At 39.6% G+C, this 14754-nt stretch overlaps 2 protein-coding genes across 3 annotated transcripts; both read left to right on the top strand.

Moving 5' to 3' along the window:
• The first annotated feature begins 107 nt into the window (after positions 1-107).
• LOC103979068 (nucleobase-ascorbate transporter 12-like) lies at positions 108-9162 on the top strand. 2 transcript variants are annotated; one of them, XR_010485411.1, is made up of 12 exons: positions 108-881; positions 981-1078; positions 1163-1333; positions 1732-1832; positions 4325-4460; positions 4599-4649; positions 4756-5043; positions 5665-5899; positions 6076-6362; positions 8096-8587; positions 8787-8923; positions 9052-9162. XR_010485411.1 is itself a non-coding variant. In XM_009395091.3 (10 exons), exons 1-10 carry the CDS (start codon positions 317-319, stop codon positions 8315-8317), a joined length of 2154 nt encoding a protein of 717 aa, XP_009393366.2. In that variant the 5' UTR covers positions 108-316; the 3' UTR covers positions 8318-8655. The 2 variants fall into 2 exon arrangements, 1 of the variants encoding a protein (XP_009393366.2); XM_009395091.3 differs by lacking the exons at positions 8787-8923; positions 9052-9162 and having other exon boundaries at positions 8096-8655.
• A 1438-nt stretch (positions 9163-10600) lies between these two features.
• LOC135608091 (arogenate dehydratase/prephenate dehydratase 6, chloroplastic-like) lies at positions 10601-12681 on the top strand. The gene has a single exon (XM_065100552.1). The coding sequence runs from the start codon at positions 10895-10897 to the stop codon at positions 12248-12250; it is 1356 nt and encodes a 451-aa protein (XP_064956624.1). The 5' UTR covers positions 10601-10894; the 3' UTR covers positions 12251-12681.
• Positions 12682-14754: the final 2073 nt, after the last annotated feature.

Raw genomic sequence — 14754 nt, 5'->3', positions numbered from 1 at the left:
GTCATCCAGGGGACGAGTTTGAAAAGCCTCAATGGGAACCCGTTGGTTTCTGAGCGTCGTTTCCCCCGCTCTTTAGTTGTCACTTTCTTTACGTTTCCCCCCCACTTCACTCCCCTCTCCCTTCCTCTACTGCCTCTCTCACGCAGCGACGCTCTTCTTTCTCGCCTTCCTCTCTCTCTCTCTCTCGCTCTCTCCGCTCTCTCTCTCTCTTTCTCTCCGCTCTAAACCCTAACTTAGTTTCCTTGGAGATCGAGGAGGAGGAGAGGTTGAAGTGGGAAACCCTAGGGAAGAGAGGGAGAGATCGAGGCGGCTGCCAATGGCGGACAACCGGCCGCCGCAGCGGCGGGCCCGGCCCGGGCCTTGGCCTCCGGCTGCAGAAGCGGGGACGGCCGCGGGGGCTCCTGCTCCGGCTCCGGCGCCGCTATCCTGGGCGAAGAGGACCGGGTTCAAGGGAAGGGTCTCCGGGGAATCCAACGCGAGTAACTCCGGCCAGATTGCGCTACCGAAGCCCAAAGAGCCGGGATCGGACCTGGATCTGGAGGCGGGGCGTAGGCGCCACGCAGCCAGTGCCCTTCCGTCGCCTCCTGTCGCGGCCGCCGCTGCCAATGGGGAGCCTGACAACATGGCCGGAGGAGGAGTAGGAGGAGGTGGAGCAGCCCCGTTGCCGGCTGATCAGACGGCGAGGAGCAGGAGGGATTCCGATGGTGGAAACAAAAATGCAGGTTTGGGGCCCAATGGACAGGCAGTACGGTCTGACCAGCCATTGAGGCAACGAAGGGAGCAGGAGACAGCCACGCTGCCTCAGCTAGAGGAGGAAGAGGGGGGCTTTTCGTTGAGACGGGTTCATATCAAGTATGAGCTGAGGGATAGTCCCGGTCTCGGTGAGGAATGATTGTTTTACCCCTTCTCAAGATTGATCTTTTTGATCGCTCTACTATGAGAACTTAATGTTATTGTTATGCATGCTTTAAATTTTCCAGTGCCCATATTCTTTTATGGTATTCAACAGTATCTGTCAATAATGGGTTCCTTGATTCTTATACCACTGGTTATAGTTCCAGCAATGGGTGGCACTCATGTGAGACTTCGTCTTCCCTGATGATATTCTTCTTTTCCATTTTCTGTAAATTTCAGGTTCTTATAGTTTATGAATGATTTGCAGGAAGATATTTCAGCTGTGGTGTCGACTGTGTTCTTCATCTCAGGTGTGACAACATTGTTGCACACATTCTTTGGAACCAGGCTACCACTAATACAGGGTCCTTCTTTTGTGTATCTGGCTCCAGCCTTAGCAATAATAAACTCACCAGACTTTCAAGGTCTTAATGAGAATGTATGTTTCTCTATGTGCACCCAGGAACATAACCTTCTATTTCTCATTCATAATGTCAAACTGAATTCTTGTTTAATGCAATGGATGCAATATTACTGCCAGAGAGACTAAAGTAACTAGGCAAAAAGCCTAATATCATATATCATTATCACTTGTATACTATGTACTTGACTAATTGCAAGTGAGTTAGGTGAAAGCACACACCTTATTAAGCATAGACAAGGATCCAGCAACCATGTTAGCTGAATGCTTATGTAGTCCAGCATAGTTTAACTCTTTCGCAAGATTGAATTATAAATAAAGTAAGCTTTTCTATATTATCTTTATTTTGGTTCTTATGATTTTGATACGAATTATATAATCTTTTTTTAACTTAAAAAAGATTCTATCTTTTGCAGAATTTTAAGCATATTATGAAGGAGCTACAGGGAGCTTTAATAATATCTTCTGCATTTCAAGCTATAATGGGGTATACTGGAATGATGTCATTGCTTTTAAGGTGTGTTCTTTCTGTTTTTCATGATCTAAGCTATCCATAAAATATTTCTTTGCTTAGCTTGATTGGTGTTGCATATGGATAGTTAGATATTCATTAATTTTTTTACAAGTTACTTAAAAACTTTGGTGGACACCATGCTAATTCATTTTCATTTCTTGATTGTTTTAGTGATCATGCACTTGCAAAATTGTATTAGGCTCTTTTCAACTTTAATAAGAGCATGGAATTCAGTTTAATGAAATAATAAAATTTTAAAAACGAATGCAAAATATGTTTGATGAGCATGGTTATGATTGCTGTCTCAGAAAGGTATGCCTGACTTGGTCGGTGGATAAGCCAGGTCCTTCTTCATTGTCATGTTTTCGGTCGACCGGATTGGCGAGTTGTACGCCTGACTTCTCGTGGATTGGAAAATTGGTTTGTCCAACTTCTGGAGATGGATGAACAGTTGATCTAATTCCAATATTTGGATTACAATTCCTTTCTCTTAAAGACAATGTAGGAGACTAGGATTTCATTCTAAGATGATGACTATGAAAATTACTAGAAAATTCAAATTTAAGATGGATAATTATGAAAATAAAAAAGACGAACAGTTTAGCGGATGAGTCTTCATGCATCACTGACTTGCACAAACAGTTCATGACAGCAGGAATGGGTAAAGAGTTAATGAGTGAGTATTAGCAACACAGAGAAGATATTTGATGCCATACAAACTATCATGGAAGTCAGCCTGATTTTTTATTATCAGTTACTCCTAGTCAAAATCATTTTGTGAAACTGGAAATGATTAATTGAATATCATAGAATTGAAGTGGTGCAGATAAAGATTTACTTGTTAGGGCGAGTTAATAGGAAAAAAGCTCAGATAAATATGAATACTAAAAAATGTTTCTTCAATCCAAAGATGACATGTAATAGGATTTCTTATGGCCTAAAGCGATATGGCCACATTGCTTGCTGACCCACTCATTAGAAATTATAATAAAATGGAGTAAGCAAAATTTAGATGATTAGTTATGCTGAACATCACAAAGCAAGTCAGGGAGGGTTAGGGGAGCATGATGCAGCCTGCTGCGAAGAAGCTTCTTGCTAGTTGCCGCTTGACTGGGAATTTGACATTGTTTGTCTAATTTGACCGTACATGTAATTTGGTGTTACCATCTGATATTTATGTTTTAATATGAACATAAACATGATTTGGTGTTATATCTGCTCTTGGAGATCTATGTCCTTGGGATGAGCATTGCTCATTATTGCAAAAATATCCAATACCCTTTTTCTCTAGCCTATTTGATGGATTTCTCATTTGTTGTATGAGTTTAAACCATGTAAAGAAGTCAAATTTTCCTCCTGCCAACTATTCCTTTTAATTGTTTCAATGATATCCTTTTTAAGGATTTTATAACATGTTAACAGATTATTCAAAATTTCCAGTTGTGTGCAAAATTTTTTAAATATCCTATTGAACCCTTCTCTTTGAGTTACACTTTACAGTTTGCATTATATTGATGGGAAAAGTCTTCATTGAGAAGGATGATAGTTTGACCAGGGGTGTAGGTTGAATGATTTGTGTTGCAAGTTGAATAGTAATGTTACTTGTAGTAGGTCTATCACATATGTTTTTTAGTAGCATTGGCAATATTAAAAAATTGTATACTTGGCTGTTGATGTATGTGTACATCCTATTCGGTCTGATGTTGTGCAGTCTACTCTTGTGAGTACACCTCAAAAGTTGTTGTCTAATGTTCTATGTAATTATTTGGACCTTCCAGAATATTGCATCGCATATCTTGCATTTAACAGCTTGCCCAAGTGGTCTTTTTATAGTGACTTTCATTTCTCCGTTATGTTTGTTTTCTTGTATGAAATAAGACTTCACAGGCATTTTTATAACCATCTCCCACACTCAGGAGGATCTGACTGGTAATTTTAAGAAGGTATAGTAGAGTTGCTTCTGCTGAAAGCCTGTGCCAAAGCTGATGAGGCTGGTTAAGCTGTTTTGCCAGAAGCTTCATTTTTCTGTAACTATTCAGCTGCTTAGAAGTCCATCCAGAGGCTTACTCAAACTCTGAAAAATCTCATAGCATGGGACTAAACAATAATTTGAACTACGAACATCAATGATTAAATTAGATATATATTTTATATTTGGAGATATCTGTTTTGTTGGAGACACAAACAATTGATCATGTATTACATCTAAAACAGAAAAAATCAGCTGATCATACTCCTCGGTTGACCAGATATATATTTTAGTGCTCAATAGTAAGCCATAATAGCTGCAGCCGAATGTGTCATTGGTGTAATAACATGTTCTGCAATGTCTTCCTATATGATTTAGTGATACAAATATAATTTTATATGTATTGCTTCATTGTTACTACCTTGATGGTGCTGGATTCCTGTGTCCTCCCCTCTGCCTGTTGTTTTGGACCTTCACATAATGTAATTTTGACTCAATCTTTGACTCAACCAATTGTTTGTTTCAGGTTGATCAATCCAGTCGTTGTATCTCCCACCATTGCAGCAGTTGGACTTTCTTTTTTTAGTTATGGCTTTACTCAAGTAGGAAATTGCCTGGAAATTGGTATGGTGCAGATATTGCTGGTTGTCGTTTTTTCACTTGTGAGTTCCAGCGACAAATTGATATCTTGGTAGTTTAATGCATTGTCATTCTTTTAGTTTGCAGCTTATTATGCACCTAAGCATCTTGGGTTTATTTATGTGAATTTTCATCTGGCTACCTTTGCTGTTTTGTTGCAGTATCTTAGGAAGATACGCATATTTGGTCATCGAATATTTTTAATTTATGCGGTAAGCTTAATCACAGTTCAATCATATTGTTTTCATCCATAGCTAAAGTTAACCAAGTGACTTTGCAACATATCACTGGTTGAATATATTGATGTACAATTTACAGGTTCCCTTGGGTCTGGGAATCACATGGGCCATTGCATTTCTTCTCACAGCATCTGGTGTATATAGCTACGGAGGTTGTGATATTCATATTCCTGCATCAAATACTCTATCAGAATACTGCAGAAAGCATGTGCCAAGGATGAAACACTGTCGTGTTGATACTTCTCATGCCTTAAGATCTTCACCATGGTTTCGACTTCCTTATCCATTGCAATGGGGCACTCCTGTTTTCAATTGGAAAATGGCCATTGTAATGTGTGTAATATCCATTATTGCAACTGTTGACTCGGTAAATTACTTGTTTGCTTTACACTATTGAGTTTTTTGTCATGAATGAAATATTTGTTTCTTACGGCAATATTAGCTATTTGCGTATGTCTTTTGTTTTAGGTACACTATCTTTTTCTAACTGATAATTCTATCCTATGATGGAAGCCTGTATTTCAGAAGTTGAACTTTTAGAATGAATATTTAATATTACAAATTTTTTTTCCTTTGTTGTAACTTAGAGCATATTGTTATCAACTTGCTCTTAAGCACACATTTCTGAGATTTTGATTTACACTGTCTACATTAACATTTTTTTCATTTCTTATGCTTTGCATACATTACCTTTTTTCTTTTAAGATTCTTTACTTAAGTGTGTAAAGTTTTATTCAAGGAGGTCAAAGTTTTGAATGAACATTTCTTTTTTTATTTCATGGTACTTAGAACAGGAGGCTACCAACAGGTCCAACACTGTATTAATCATTAACTGTCCATAGGTGCTGGTCAAGAATTATTAGATATCCATAATGTGGGCTAATATTAGAACAAAGGTCATATGACATGAACAAGTACTAGATTGAAATAGTGGAAGTAGAAAGGTTTTCCCTTTTTTTGTTTGTCTAATATGTTTTTCTTTGTCAAGGTCGGCACATACCACGCATCATCTTTGTTGGTAGCATCAAGACCTCCAACAGCGGGAGTTCTCAGCAGGGGTATTGGTATGGAAGGCATTTCTAGCATTTTCGCTGGTCTTTGGGGTACAGGAGTTGGTTCGACAACTCTTACAGAAAATGTTCACACTATTGCTGTCACTAAAATGGGCAGTCGCAGAGCAGTTGAACTGGGTGCTGTAATGTTAATACTTTTATCTTTTGTTGGTAAGGAAAAAAAATGATTTCCTTTTCTATGCATCTAAATATACTGAATTTTTTTGCCAACAAAATTAGAGAATACTAATCGCTAGTTTTTTTCACCTTGATGTTCATGTATTTTGCCTGCATTTATTCTTATATTTCTCTTGTGATTGGTAATAACTCATTTTTCTTATGAACAGGTAAAGTCGGAGGCTTTATTGCTTCTATCCCTGATGTCATGGTTGCTGGTCTTCTTTGCTTTATGTGGGCCATGCTTGCTGCTTTGGGCTTGTCAAACCTACGTTACAGTGAGACAGGAAGCTCCAGAAATAATATCATAGTTGGACTCTCTTTGTTTTTTTCCTTATCTGTGCCTGCTTACTTCCAGCAATATGGCCTTGTTCCGAATGCAAATTCATCTGTGCCAAGTTACTTCCAACCATATATCGTGGCATCACATGGGCCTTTTCATACCGGATATAAAGGGGTATGTCTTGAGTCTTAATATGGATCAGCTTTACATTGTATAACTGACTTTCTATTTTACACAATTTACATCCGAAAAGATAATTTTCACCATATTAGTGTTTATTTTTAATTGGTGTGTGTAGCACGGTGAATGAACATTAATCATTTCATATTTCAGAATTACGGCATGTCTGTATTTTCATAAAAATTGTGCAACCTTTGAACTTAAGCAGAAGAGAGTTGGTGAGTGTTGGGCTTGTTCACTTGGGCACTGGACTTTCAGACTAATAGTTAGACCACAGATATTTTTATATATTTATTTAATAGCATTCCTAGGACCAAAACAGAGCGTATGAACTTAGGGGCTGTTGGTTGCAAGAATCCCGCATCAGGAAATAGGATTAAGAAGTTTCAAGTGTTAATAGTACGGTGATGAGGTTACCAGAAAGTTTGATACTTGGTCAGAACTTTTTTGGTGGAAGACAACAGTGAAGAAATGCAAATTAGAGATTTTTATAGACCTATAAAACCTAACTGGAACATGTCAGATATGGTGATTTGCTGGCGGATTTAGGTTTGGTTCAGCAAGTTTTGACCCATTGGGTCATAGCAGGGCCTAGAAGCCAATGTGCCTAACCCAAATATTTTCTGGTTAAGACCTAGTTTCCATAGGCCGACCGTTAAATAGGCCATGGTCCTTTTCTTACAAGTTTGGGCTCCAAGAAATCTACAAATTTCTACTAAAATATATCCTGCCTCTGGCGATCTTTGTAGTCATTGTGACTCATAAAGATCAACAATATAATTATGAAGAAGTTTTTGGTGTTTTGGCTGTGAACTTAATGAGCTGACATGCAACTGAAACCTGAGAAGTGGAGTTCCGTTCTTGTACAGTTTAGAATTTCTCATAGACCAATCATTAGGTCCAGATTGGATTTTAAGAACCAAACAATATATAATCTATGACCTGATTGAACCATTTCAAGAAATATATAATCTACAACTTGGGAGACCATAAACTGTATATTCGTATAAGCATGATGCTCTGTGGATCTTTCCGACAACTCAGGACCCTACTATAGTTGGGAACCACAGCTGTCTTTTCAAGGCTAGTTAAGTTCTTGTTGCTTACAATTGTTTGTTCCATGCGCCTTCTGGACGGCGACTACATTTTGCCCGTCGTTCGCCTCTTTGACTAACTCTTTTCTTGTTTTGTTGGTCCTTTGAGAGCACACGAGGTTGAAACTTTGATGTTATGTCATCTCATAGCAACTACACTGGATCATCTTAATGGTCTTTTGAAGCTTGAAGTGCAGAAAATTTACTGCATATCTTGACTGTCTTGGTATACTTAAGGTTTCAAGTATATAATGTCTCTGAAAGGTTTTTCTTTTCAAGCATAGTATTTTTTTTCTTCTGGATTAAACAGAATGACGTCCGTAACAAATAATGTTAGGTCATAGAGTTCAGCTTAACAATGGCATGGAATGGCTGTAATTCTTGGTGCAAAGATCTAATACACATCATATTATAATGTATCCTTGTTAATATGTTAGTCGGTTGATGATGACATGCAAGCTGCTAAAATCAGCATGTCAGATTCAGATAAAGTATTTCATGGACAAAACATGCTTTTTAACACTGATGAGAGTATTTTCAAAAATAAAAAAAAGACAGTCATGAGGGTATGTGCTCTTATAGAATTAATGATGTCTGAGGTGCTAATCATTTTCATTGTTCTATACCTTTCAGATAAATTTTGTCTTAAACACGCTGTTCTCATTCAACATGGTGATAGCATTTCTTGTTGCTGTGGTTCTCGATAATACTGTTCCTGGTAGTCGGCAAGAACGAGGGGTGTATGTTTGGTCTGAACTAGAGGCAGCAAGGAGGGAACCAGCTGTCACGAGAGACTATGAGCTGCCTTTCAAAGTTGGTAAAATATTCAGATGGGTGAAATGGGTTGGCCTATAAATGTGTCATCTAATAGGAGCAGCCTATCCAGGAGACACCATGACCAGATATTTTATTCATGCAAGCCAAGCACAGGAGGTCATCTCACAATTTGTACTGTTTCTCCAATCTGACATGAATGTCTGATGAGTTGCCTGTTCGAGGACCAAGATGAGTAAGCACAGGAGGTCATCTCACAATTTGCACTTCCAAGATACCAATTTCTTGTAATTTATATAGCAGATTTTAAATTAAACAGCACGTGTTCCGTGGATTTTTGTGATCCATGAGGTATGATTAGATTTTGTTTGAGTGTTAGGTCCAAGAGTTTGTGAATGAGTTTTTGTACAGTTAATACACGTGTGGTATCCATGACTTTCTAAAAGCATGACCTGTCTTATATCTGTTTGTTTTTTTTGCTTTTTTCTGGGTGTATACTGTTAATTCTATGGGTGTGCAAATCTTTTGTTGATCTTAATTTTATGTGCAGAAAGGATAACTGCACATTAGAGGGCAACTGGGATACAGGAGAATGTTGAAGAATATAGGTATCATTGCTCAACATCACAGCAGTCATGGCGGATGAAAGGCTCCTAGTGGGGCAGGTCTTTTTTTGTCAGTTTCAATGTATGTTCTGATCCTTTTGAATCCGAAGAGCCGGTACAGATGGGATATGTATCTGATCGATCTACTTCTATGTTTTCCAAGTTACTTGTTATCTAACTTATTAACTTGCAGATTGGCTTAATTTGCAGGTAGAAGTTATGCAGGAAAATGTTGCACACATTATATCAACGCAACTGTCTGATGGCAGATTGTTTATAAAGAGTGTAAAGCAATGTCATTTTGCTTGAGTTAAGTTTTTATTTCAACAGAGTTAGAATTTGATGAAATAATATATTGATTGACACCATTATCGGGCTGATGGTTTTCTTTTTTTTGTCCTTTAAGCAGCTGCAGGCCACAAAGTCTTATCCGGTGATTCTTGCTTGATTGAATTCTGATCGCATGGAGTTGCTCAGGTAATTCTGGTGCCATAATTTTTCTTCCTATGTTATGCTAAACATGTGTCGTTTTTGGCTCACCAATAAAGGTGTGCCTTGGCTAGTGGTTTCATTAGCACTAAATAGTTGTAATTGGCATATAGAGAGCATAAATATTGTGCATGATGTGCTTTAATCGGGTCATCGGGAAATGAAAATATTTATAGGATCAGGCAGAGGCAATATAACAAGAATTCAGCTAGGAAATGAATGGGATAGAGGAAATATGGAGAGGATTGGATTTTTTTTCCCTATCTGGATATAATTTCACTTGGCTTAGATAATCCAATGTGTTGAATTGGGTGCAATTCTTCAATGTGTACATCTGTTCCCTTTGGGTCGGTATTCAGATCAAGGAACAAATTCAAATGGATAGATCCAGTTGTAGCTCTGCCGAACATACAAAGAGCAGTGTATATAAACAACAAGATGTTAGTTTGTGAAACCTGATAATTTATAATTGCAGAACCATTGTGAAGATTGTTTGCTATTGTTAACCCAATTTGCCACTAGGAAGCCACTGCCGTCGGGTCACGTTCACCTAGTTGTCACATGCCAGTTTGAAAGATTCAATATATGCACAACATGTTCAGGAACTCCTAAAAAACTAAATGATATTAATCATTAATTTATACCTGGGTTTTGTAGGAGCTAATTGATTGCATGTTAAGTCTCTCCTTAATCCCTATGATTACTTGAGTCGCCTATAAAAGGACCCTTGATCAACTTAAACTAAACCACTCCAAATTTTCATAATACCACTATAACATAATTTTAAGATAACGAATATCATTTTTTTTTATTTTTAAAAATTTTATAATTATTAATTATTAAATTTTGAAAGAGGAGGAGAATAAGAAGATAGAGGTACAAAGAGTAAAAGGAGATGGGGGATACGGAGATTGAGCAAAAGGAGGATAAAAAGAGGAGAAAGAAAAGGTAGAGGCCAAGGCGAAGACTTAATTGAATCGGTTTAGAATCAATTTAATTTCGAATGTGATTTCGAATGACTCATGAGCTACTAATCCATTTGGTTTTGGTTCATGAGATTCTATCATTTATTAAAATAAATACCTCAGGTAAAAATAATAAGGGTTCCATCGGATTCAAAATTAATAGTGATTTTTTTTCTGATAAAATCCTTGAAATTTTAGTCTATTATATTCAACTATTAGATATTATATTCAATTTTGATATCGTTATTAAATAACGAATGAATGTTGATAAGATGAAACCTTCTAAAGAAGGAAGGATTGGGGGGGGGGGGGAACCAATCCCTCTTCCCTCGTCCAACTTGCTTCGCTGTCTGTGGGCCCACCAACCATCAATGACTATGTTTTCATCTGCGATCACACACGCAGTCGCCCGGGCGACATTTGCTGTACCTGTCACCCCACCTCAGTTCTCGTATCTCTCCTTCCTCGTCTGCTTTCCGCCTCCTCCTCGCCACCTAATTAAAGCGGAGTTGGTTTAGCCAAACCCTTGTTTTAACATCTGTTCCCCTTCTTGGAGTGTATTACAATCTCCATAACTATCCCCGACCGCCAGCAGCAGCATGTCGCCCATGGCCGCAGCTCTGCTCTCCTCGCCCCCCAAGGTGATACCCACTACGGCGCCCCCTGGCGCCGCCGCCGGATCCGCCCTCCTCCTCCTCCGCAGCCGCCACGCACTCGCCCCCGTGAGGTCCATTCTCCGCCCAGACTCCTCCGCCCCGTTCAACCGCGCCGACTGGCAGGCCTCCTGCGCCATCCTCTCCAGCAAGGCCGCCGCTGCCACCGGCTCCTCCTCCGACAAGCCGCCCTCCCCCTCCGGCGACCCCCCCGCCGCCGGCACCGAACCCGACAACGACGGCGGCGGCAACAACCACCGCCCCCCTTCCGCCATCTACGGCGCGAGGACTTCGCTCGATCCCGTCTCGAACCTGCCGCGGCCGCTGACCATCTCGGACCTCTCTCCGACGCCGATGCACGGGTCGCGGCTCCGCGTGGCGTACCAGGGCGTTCCGGGCGCGTACAGCGAGGCGGCGGCCGGGAAGGCGTACCCCAACTGCGAGGCGATCCCGTGCGACCAGTTCGAGGTGGCGTTCCAGGCGGTGGAGCTGTGGATCGCGGACCGCGCGGTGCTCCCAATCGAGAACTCCCTGGGCGGCAGCATCCACCGCAACTACGACCTGCTTCTCCGGCACCGGCTCCACATCGTGGGGGAGGTGCAGCTCCCGGTGCACCACTGCCTGTTGGCGCTCCCGGGCGTGCGCAAGGAGTATCTCACCCGGGTGATGAGCCACCCGCAGGCGCTGGCCCAGTGCGAGCTCACTCTCTCCCGCCTCGGCCTCAACGTCACGCGCGAGGCCTTCGACGACACGGCCGGCGCCGCGGAGCACGTGGCCAGCAAAGGCCTGCGGGACACGGCGGCCATCGCGTCGGCCCGGGCGGCGGAGCTGTACGGGCTGCAGGTGCTGGCGGACGGGATCCAGGACGACGGCTGCAACGTGACGAGGTTCGTGATGCTGGCGCGGGAACCCATCATCCCCCGCACCGACCGCCCCTTCAAGACCAGCATCGTCTTCGCTCACGACGGCGAGGGCACCTCCGTGCTCTTCAAGGTGCTCTCCGCCTTCGCCTTCCGCAACATCTGCCTGACCAAGATCGAGAGCCGCCCCCACCGCCACCGCCCCATCCGCCTCGTCGACGACGCCAACGTCGGCACCGCCAAGCACTTCGAGTATATGTTCTACATCGACTTCCAGGCGTCCATGGCGGAGACCCGCGCCCAGAACGCCCTCGCCGAGATCCAGGAGTTCACCTCCTTCCTCCGCCTTCTCGGTAGCTACCCCACGGACATGACCCCATGGGGCCCCACTTCCTCCTCCAACTCGCCGCCGTCGCCATCCTCCTCCTCGTCGTTAGATTAGAGCAGGGGGAGTTGTGGGTATTTTACCTCCTATAATTACCATGATTGGGTGATGATGCAGTCGATCGACGAATCGAACGGGTGAGATTGCTCTACAAAGAAAAACCTATATTTGTGTCGTGTGCTGCAAAGCTAAAAGGCAAAATCACATTATTAAATGAATCGAATCATCTAAAGTTGAAGAGACATAATTGAAGCTTTAGAGTACCGCCGAGATTAGGGGGCAATTAGCTACATCTTATTTCTCGAAAGAGATCTCTAATGAGTGATTTGACGACCTTTTTATCTGATATTTGTCCTCCCAAAATTGAAATTAGATTGACGAGGGATGATATAGATTCGGTGAATTCTCAAAAGAAAGAAAAAAAAATTAGGTTTTTCAAGGAAATGTATCTCATTTTTAAATTTTTTTAATAGTATTATTTTGTGTGATACCGAATGTTTTTTTTTTTTTTACTATGGATGGGTTGAATTGGAATATTTTTACATTTTGTTACAGTATTTTTAATAATACTAAGAAAATATTATAACACGGTATAAAAATATCTTAGTTGTAATATTTTTGTATTGCATTACAATGTCTTCTTGTTATTATTGAAAACAATGTGACATTGTGTAAAAATAGTCAAAATTTGTACAAAGATAATGTGTTACATTATTTTTGTACAACGTTTATAGTATTTTTCTAGTATCTTAAAAATACTATAACACTTGTGAAAATATTATAACTGGATCCGTTCATCATATATACTAATCCTTAGGAAAAGAGATAGGTGACTGAGGGTATTTCAAGTATTAGATTTTTAAAAACTAATATTAGGGAAGTCTGAAAATGACGGTATCTCTAGAGAAAAACTCAAAAAGAATTTTTTTTCTAAAAATTATTCATAAATATTTATATCTATTAAATTTATTATTCACTAATTATGTAGGACATTACTATTTACAATCTTTTTTACTATTTATAACTCTATTTTAAATTTTTAATATTTTTAAATTATTTTTTAAATATATATAAATATTTTTCTTTTTCTTCCTCCTTGGAGGATAATATCGAGGTGGCAACAAGTAACATCGAAAAAAAATCGAGCTACGATAATAATGAGTGATGTCACATCTGACTACGCCTAAATGATAACAACATCAACAACAAACGACATCCATAGTAAATATGGTCGACGAAGATGATATCGGTAGAAACTAACATCAATAATAAAAATGAAATAAGAGATTACATGAGGGGAAAAAAAATAAAATTGATAATATAAAATTATAAATAGTAAAATTATATTTTATTAATTTTAGAGAAAATAAATCAATAATAAAATAATTATTAATAGTAAAATAAGGACGATACATAGTAAGCTTCATTATATATATATATATATATATATATATATATATATATTGCATGGCTTCCCCGTAAACGCGGCTGTAAAGCTAAACTTTTTGGGAAACCAAGCCCTTCTCTCGGCGTTGTGGGTGGTGGTTGGGTTGGGAGAGGTTGAAGAGAAGAGAAAAGCAAACAAAGAAGAAGGTTGGCAGCTGCCTACCAACCTGACATGGACAGTTTTGTGGTAGGTTACGAAGGTATCCATCCTGTGGGCTGTGATTGGTACATCTTGAAACGTCACACATGACGCACACAGCCTATTATATATATATATATATATATATATATATGAAAGATTTATGTCAGATTAATTTCGATCGTCATTACCGTCGTGATTAAGTAGATCGTTCAAGAGATGATGATCATGATCACCACTAATGTCATCATTGGATAAATCATCAAAAAGGATAATAAAAGAGGGAAGAATGAAGTTGAAAGAGAATAATGAAGTTTTCAGCAAAGTTATTCTTACGTGAAATTAATATATTTAGACAATGAGATTTAAATTTTTTTTCTTCTTCTTTTTAACGTAATTTTTACACGTGACAATACATACGGTATCTTTTGTCAGGGACGAGAAATAAGATTAAATATTTTATTTTTATAAATATAAAAATACTAACAGACACGATAAAGTCGCGGCCCAGCCGGACTCTTCTAGTTTTATGTCATCCTCGATGGAGCAACACGTTGGGAAGTGTCATGCTTTGACTCAGTTCGCAGGTATTTCTAGCAGTTGCTGACTTTGACCCAATCCATCGTTGATTTATTCTCTTTACTCCGTGTTTGGATTTCATTTATCCCAAAAAATAAAAATAAAATAAAAAGCTTTCAAATAATTCCCAACCTTGATTCTATATACATCCACGTAATGTAGCTTGAAACACATCCACGTAATGTATCATGATTTAACTTCGCATTATAAATTAGAATTATTTATAAGGATCCTATAAGTATATTACTATTAACTTAGATTTAAATAGTTTAAATCGATAATTCAGGCTCAACGAAATTAACAAGTCAAAAGATTATGAGGAGGGGGAGCAATATCGTATTCTTCTCCCAAACACTTGGAGATTGGAGAAACATTTAGAACCGGCGATGCCTTCATC

Source organism: Musa acuminata, chromosome BXJ2-3 (assembly GCF_036884655.1).
Source record: "Musa acuminata AAA Group cultivar baxijiao chromosome BXJ2-3, Cavendish_Baxijiao_AAA, whole genome shotgun sequence".
Lineage (NCBI taxonomy): Eukaryota > Viridiplantae > Streptophyta > Magnoliopsida > Zingiberales > Musaceae > Musa > Musa acuminata.
The sequence above is the reverse complement of the archived record's forward strand: the minus strand, read 5'-3'. Positions and strand labels throughout refer to the sequence as shown.

What these genes read in the sequence shown, in the direction of transcription:
- LOC103979068 (XM_009395091.3), top strand. Translation starts at nt 317, where the DNA reads ATGGCGGACAACCGGCCGCCGCAGCGGCGGGCCCGGCCCGGGCCTTGG. An exon ending in TGGTTGTCGTTTTTTCACTT is followed by an intron (nt 4,461 to 4,598) that starts GTGAGTTCCAGC and finishes GTTTTGTTGCAG; the next exon opens with TATCTTAGGAAGATACGCAT. An exon ending in TTATTGCAACTGTTGACTCG is followed by an intron (nt 5,044 to 5,664) that starts GTAAATTACTTG and finishes TTCTTTGTCAAG; the next exon opens with GTCGGCACATACCACGCATC.
- LOC135608091 (XM_065100552.1), top strand. Translation starts at nt 10,895, where the DNA reads ATGTCGCCCATGGCCGCAGCTCTGCTCTCCTCGCCCCCCAAGGTGATA.